This window comes from Lathyrus oleraceus, chromosome 5 (assembly GCF_024323335.1).
Source record: "Lathyrus oleraceus cultivar Zhongwan6 chromosome 5, CAAS_Psat_ZW6_1.0, whole genome shotgun sequence".
Classification (NCBI taxonomy): domain Eukaryota; kingdom Viridiplantae; phylum Streptophyta; class Magnoliopsida; order Fabales; family Fabaceae; genus Lathyrus; species Lathyrus oleraceus.
In genome coordinates this window covers 449,854,204-449,861,685 of record NC_066583.1, presented here as the reverse complement: position 1 = coordinate 449,861,685, position 7,482 = coordinate 449,854,204, and the positions used below count along the sequence as shown (strand labels likewise).

The 7,482-nt window shown below is 39.7% G+C and overlaps 1 protein-coding gene across 1 annotated transcript; it reads left to right on the top strand.

Annotated features, from left to right (window-relative positions):
- The first annotated feature begins 3,784 nt into the window (after positions 1-3,784).
- Positions 3,785-5,056, top strand: LOC127081280 (uncharacterized). The gene has a single exon (XM_051021553.1). It carries the CDS (start codon positions 3,785-3,787, stop codon positions 5,054-5,056), a length of 1,272 nt encoding a protein of 423 aa, XP_050877510.1.
- Positions 5,057-7,482: the final 2,426 nt, after the last annotated feature.

Sequence of the window (7,482 nt, the reverse complement as noted above, 5' to 3'; positions counted from 1 at the left end):
CGTATTTTATCCATGTGGGGGCCATTATACCAAAGGAAATACCTCAAGCTATGTCGCCTTATCAATCCTAAACATAACCCCAATGCCTCATGTCCCTATCATGTCGGGCATGTGGCACATTCCACTGAAGATTGTTGGCCGCTTAAAAACAAAATACAAGAGTTGATTAATCAGAAGGTTTTGTATTTCTTAGAAGAAAAACCTAATATGAAAATAAACCCTCTTCCTAATCATGGTGACCTAACAGTTAGTGATGTTATTGAAGAGGAAACCATAGAATCTATGGAGAGGAATGAAGGTGTGAAGACTCTGATGTCAGTGGTGTTGAAGAAGCTTGAACAATTTGGGTTTCTTGTTGGTATACACGAAGATTATGTTGTGTGTGAATTTGATCCTGACAATTATGACGAGTTGAAGGGATGTATGCAAGAGTTGATGAATCAAGGGCTGATACAGTTCTCCAAGTCTAAGGCAGTGGATGAAATTGTAGTGATTGAGCCTATATCTATCGTGTGCAGGAAGAAGAAGGTCTAATCTCCTCCCAAGAAGATTCAGTCGGTCCATTTTTGTGTCCCTGGCCTGCTCCAGTATCAGAACACCAAGGCAGTGTCTTGGAAGTATGAAAAATAGCGTACGTGGGAAGAAAGGAAATTCACATTCCGGACATTGAAATCGTTAATATAACTGAAACGGGAGGTATGACTCGTAGTGTTCGTGTATTCACTCTGAAATACACTCATAGGTTGTCTCCATCACCCACAGTTTCCCGCCTAAGGAGAAGGTCCTTCCTACTCCTCCTCTGCAGGCAGGGGCAATTGTACCTACCATTTCGAACATAACAATTGTTCTAGTGCCGACGAATGTTATTTCTGATACGACTACAGAATCTGATAGGTCTGAAGGTAAATGGTCGATGGTTGAAGACGAACAATTTAAAGATCACAAGAAGAGCATCACTTTTGAGGAAGGCCAAGAATTCCTCAAATAGATCAAGAAAAGTGAGTTCAAGATCGTTGATCAGTTGGGTCAGACTCCTTCCATAATATCCATATTGTCTTTACTTCTGAGTTCTGAGGCTCGTTGTAAAGCATTGTTGAAAGTCTTGAATACCGCTCACGTGATGCAATATATCATGGTCGATCAATTTGACGACGTGGTTGCGAATATCACTGCTAGCAGATACTTGGGATTTAATGAAGTAGAATTACCTTCTGAGGGAAATGCTCACAATAAAGCACTACATATTTCAGTCATGTGTACAGATTCTAATCTATCTCAAGTTCTCATTGACATTGGTTCTTCACTTAATGTAATGCCAAAAGCTGCATTAAGTCAATTATAGTTCAAAGGGCCCGAGATGAGGACTAGTGCACTGATTGTTCGAGATTTTGATGGCTCCCTAAGGCAGGTTATTGGGGAAGTGGATCTGCCTATCTGTGTTGGACCTCACCAATTCAGTATCACCTTCCAAGTCATGTATATTAACCCGGCCTACAGTTGTTTGTTGGGTAGACCGTGGATTCATGATGTTGGGGCATTGACTTCTACATTACACTAAAGGTTGAAATTCTTGATTGATGACAAGTTGGTAATCATATGTGATGAAGAAGACCTAATGGTTAGTGAAATTTATTCGTTATATATGTCGAGACAGATAAAGGGATTGTCGAGATTCCGCTCCACTGTTTAGAGTTTGAGGAAGTCAGTTCAACCACCGCCAATTATGATCAGTCATCCTCTACCATCCTATCTTCAGTCAGAAGCGCCAAGCAGACTCTGGAGAAAGGTCCCTTAACCGGTTGGGGTAAAGTTGTCAATGTGTCAGAGAAGCCTGACATATTCGGTATTGGCTATCGTCCGTCAGCTCGTAAGTCAAGCCCGAAGAAGAAACAGTTCAACCCGGTCAAATTTAGCAGTGTCGGATTTCAAAGTGATCACACTGTGGCAGTCATTGGAGAATCTAGTGGTAGCAAATAGGAGACTCCCAGCCTTGTACGCAGATGTCCTCCAGGATTCAAGCTCACCAACTGGACAACTTCCATGATTCCTATAGTGTATTCGGAGAAAATGTAATGCATTTTGTTTTCTTTGTCCCTTGTCCTCGCTCGAGACAAGAAGATAGCATGTAAGCGCCTCCATGTTTAAAAGTATAATGTGATTAAATAAAGAAAGTACTTTTCGCATGCAAAATTTGTGTTCCTTTTCTTTCAGTTATTTTTACTTTTTCACAAAAAGCAAAATGGCAAAAGATTTCTTTTTCTTTTTCCATTTTAATAAAAAGCATACTAAAAATAAGCTCATAACATGCAAATCAAACAAAACTATTAATTACAACATGGCAAGAATCGATTGTAAGTCTGGACTTCCAATTAACCAAGATGAAGATGACAGTGAGTAAGATTGTGAATTACCAGCTGAACTAGCACGGCTCCTTGAGCACGAATAAAAAGAGATTCAGTCATACAAAGAACCAGTGGATGTCATTAATTTTGGTTTTCGAACCGACAAAAAAGAAGTAAAGGTTGGGGCATCTCTTTCCAAACATGTACACTCCAAGTTGGTTGAGTTATTGCATGAGTATGTTGATGTCTTCGCTTGGTCATATCAAGATATGCCAGGGTTAGACACCAGCATCATTGAACATTACTTGCCACTCAAGCCTAAATATCCTCCTGTCAAGCAAAAGCTTAGAAGGACCAGACTCGATATGGCACTCAAGACCAGAGAAGAAGTTAAGAAGCAGTTTGGCGCAGGCTTTTTAGCTATTTCTGAGTATCTACAGAGGTTTGCTAATATCGTTCCTATTCCGAAGAAGGACGGTAAAGTCAGAATGTGTGTAGATTACCGAGACCTCAATAAAACGAGCCCAAATGATGACTTCCCTTTGCCTCATATTGATGTTTTGGTTGATAATACAGCTCAGTTTTTCGTCTTTTCCTTCATGGATGGTTTCTCCGGGTATAATCATATAAAGATGTCTTCAGATGATACGGAGAAGACAACTTTCATCACACCTTGGGGAACTTACTACTACAAAGTAATGTCGTTCGGCTTGAAGAATGCAGGGGCAACATATCAGCGTGCCATGGTAACCCTCTCCCACGACATGATTCATTAAGAGATTGAGGTTTACGTGGATGACATGATCACCAAATCCAGAGCTGAAGAAGATCACTTATAAAACCTGAGGAAATTTTTTGCCAGACTTCGAAAGTTCAAGTTGCGTCTGAATCCAGCAAAGTTCACTTTTGGGGTCCGATTCTGTAAGCTATTGGGTTTCATAGTCAGTCAGAAAGGTATTGAGGTTGATCCCGATAAAGTTCGATCCATCCAACAAATGCCATCTCGCAGAGCAGAAAAAGAAGTCTGAGGTTTCCTTGGTCGACTCAATTATAGATCTAGATTCATATCACATTTAACGGCTACTTGCGAACCTAAATTCAAACTATTGAGGAAGAATCAATCGATTATGTGGAATGACGATTTCCAAATGGCATTCAACAAAATAAAAAAGTACTTGCAAGAACCACCTATCCTCATACAAATGGTTCCTGGTAGACCACTTATTATGTACCTCACGGTACTTGATGAATCCATGGGTTGCATTTTGGGTCAACACGATGATACAGGCAAGAAAGAACATGCAATATATAACCTCAGTAAGAAATTCACTGAATGTGAGACCAGATACTCACTTTTAGAGAAGACTTGTTGCGTTTTGGATTGGGCTGCTCGACACCTGAGATAATACATGGTTTTCCATACTACTTTATTGATATCCAAAATGGATCTGATAAAGTATATATTCGAAAAGCATGTTGTTACTAGTAGAATTGCTCGATGGAAAATGTTGTTAATTGAATATGATATCCAGTATGTGACTCAGAAAGCAATAAACGAGAGAGTTCTATTTGACTACCTTGACCATTTACCCGTGGAAGGTTATCAACCGTTGAGGTTTGACTATCCTGATGAAGACATCATGTTTATCAAAGACTTCACTATGCAGGGATCCGAGATAAACCTTGAGGAAGACCCTAAACCAGGATCGCGATGGACGCTCGTGTTCGATGATACTTCCAATGATCGTGGTCATGGCATAGGCGCAGTTATCACTTCTCCAACTGGTTTTCACCTTCCGTTCACCGCTAGATTATGCATTGACTGCACCAACAATATGGTAGAATACGAGGCATGTATCTACGGTTTGGAGGCGGCCATCGACTTAAGGATCAAGATTCTTGAGGTATACAGAGATTCTTCTCTGGTAATAAGTCAGGTAAAAGGTGATTGGGACACTCGGGATAACAAGTTGATACCTTATGAAGAGCATATCAGAAAACTGAAGCCCTATTTTGATGAAATCTCTTTTCATCATATTCCTAGGGAAGAAAATCAGTTAGCAGATGTTCTAGCTATGTTGGCATCTATGTTCAAAGTCAAGTGGAAGAATGAAGCACCAGCTATTCATATTGGCCACTTAAATGAACCAGCACATTGTCTAGCAGCCGAGACAGATCCTGATGGTAAGCCCCGGTTCTATGACATAAAGATATTTCTGGAGAAACAACAATATCCCGAGGGTATATATATTACTGATAAGAAGGCTCTGAGAAGACTCTCTTCTGAGTTTTTCTTAAACGGTGATGTGTTATACAAGCGAAATTATAATTCCGTACTGATCATATGCGTGGATAGACACAAAGCTAGTACGATCATAAAATCAATACATGAAGGTTGCGAGGGTGTACATGCAAAAGGTCCTGCTATGTCTAAGAAGATACTTTGGGCTGGATATTACTGGACGACAATGGAGGTTGACTGCTACAACTTCGTTAGAAGATGCCACAAATGTCAAATATACGGTGACAAGATCTTTGTGCCACTGACTCTGTTGAATGTTTTGACGTCTTCATGGCCATTTTTTATGTGGGGTGTCGATATGATTGGGATGATAGATCCTAAAGCTTCCAATGGTCATCGATTCATCCTAGTTGCTATCGACTACTTCATGAAATGGGTCGAAGTTGCTTCATATGCCAATGTCACTCGATAGGTTGTTACTCAGTTTATCAAGAAAAAGATAATTTATCGCTATGGAATTCCTAGAAAGATCATCATTGATAATACCAGTAATCTCAACAACAATATGATGAAGGAGTTGTGCAAAGAGTTTAAGATCGAGCACCATAATTCTTCACCATATCGGCCCAAGATGAACGGCTTCATAGAGGCAACTAATAAGAACGTCAAGAGAATCGTCCATAAGATGGTCAGAATATATAAGGACTGGAATGAGATGCTACCCTTTGCTCTGCACGGTTACGAAACCCCGGTTCACACATCCACTAGGGAAACTCCATACTCATTAGTGTGTGGGATAGAGGTTGTCCTACCAATTGAAGTCAAGATTCCTTCACTCAGAGTCATAATGGAGGTTGACCTCAATGAAGTTGAATGGGTTCAATCGCAGTATGACCAGCTGAATCTAATCGAAGAAAAGCATTTGACGGCCGTTTGCCATGGTCAATTCTACCAAAGACGCCTCAAATGAGCTTTTGATAACAAAGTTCTTCCTCGTGAGTATCGTGCAGAAGAACTCGTTCTCAAAAGGTATTCTATTATTCACTCAGATCCTCGGGGCAAATGGACTCCCAACTACAAAGGACCTTTTGTCATTAAGAAGGCCTTCTCAAGTGGAGCTCTAATCCTCACAACAATGGATGGGGAAGAATTGTCATTGCCAGTGAATGCAGACATAGTCAAAAAATATTATGCCTAAAAAGAAATGATAATAAAAGCCCGCTAGATTAAACTTCACAAAATTAATCTAGGCAAAAATGGTTATCCCGATGGACCAAAAAAAGAATTGTCCATGCAAAAGTTAGGATCAAATAAAAATATAAAGCTCGTTAAGTCGAAAAACCGAAAGGGCGGCTTATGCAAAAAGGAGCATCCCGGTGGACGAAAAGAATAGAAAATGTCCAGGCAAAATTTCGGGATAAAGGCATTGACTATGATCCTTGATCTCACTACACTACAAGCTAGATCTCAAATGGTCGAAGATCGGTCCAATCATCGCCAATCAAATCAAGGTATTGGGATTCGGATTCTATAATGGATAATTGCCAATGTTGTAATCAATGGAAAAATACAAAAAATATTTCCCATTGCCATTTCATTTATTTTTCAATTTTTGTGATGTCCTCTTCAAGGGTGTTTGCATCTTTGTATACATCATATGTACTTTTTGGTCATAATCAATAAAATTCAGTTTTCTTTCATCATTTGTTTTTGCTTCTCCTGCATTTTATTTGTAAAATAATTGATTTATTTTAATCACATAATGCTTTAAAATCTCGGAGAATAATAATAGCTACATTAAAGGAAATCTTTATGCATTGCTCTAAACTCCCGATGAACTTAAAAAGATGATCGGTAGTTCGAAAGTTTTACTTGAATATTTGTGGCATCTAGATGATTGCCTGATTGGATCATGCATCTCGGTTTTCCTTAGCAGGGTTAAATGAATCCTTGACAGCAATGTTAACACCTTGATTTCATGATATCAGGCTCTTTGGTAATTGATGACGAGTCGGATTTCCCTCCATACCAAAGAACCATATCCCACAAATAACATCTGTCTAACCAGACGAACACTCATGCATCACGAAAATAAAGCATACATCATACAACATGCATATCATGATCACCATAATTTCCCCATAAAATATCAAAAATGTATATCAGTAGTAGGATCGTGTGGTCAGGCAAATTTTAGACACGTTAGTATTTAATCTTCTTCTACCTCGAATACGTGAAAAGCTTCCATAATTCTTGTGTTCAGGTTCAAGAAGATTAAATAGGGGCAGCTGTTGTACCCCAAAATTTTCCATCCATTTTTTCATACTTCCATCCAACCACTTGACTTGGGGATCAGTTGCATACATTAACATTTCATTCATATGCAACATTCATCCACTAGTTGATAACCATAGATTCAAAACTCTTGGCTTGTGAAGCTAGGGTTTGTGAGTGGAACAACTTCAAAAGCATGGCTTGGATGTTCATCAAAGCATAGGGGATGTGAAACCCTAATTGCTTGATGGTGGAGGATGGATTCAACAAGGTACCATCTACGCAATCCTCAGGGATATTCAAAACCCTAGTTATGGATAATATGATGATGGATCCTATGGATCTTCTCGGGGCCTTGCCATGGTTACCAAAACCCTAATGAGGGCTCATACATTGGAAGACTTGTTTGTGGAGCATCTGGCTAAATTCAAAGGACTTGTTTGAGGGGTAGACCTCATGGAAACCCTAACCAAGGAGGGCATGGTCTTGATGGACTTTGTGGCTTGACTTTTCATCTGGATAGTCCCAAACCCTAGTTTCATCCATTGTTTTATCCTTGACATGTTGGGTGTCTTTGCTTGATCCTTGACATGTTAGGGGCCTTCGCTTGATCCTTGTCCCCCC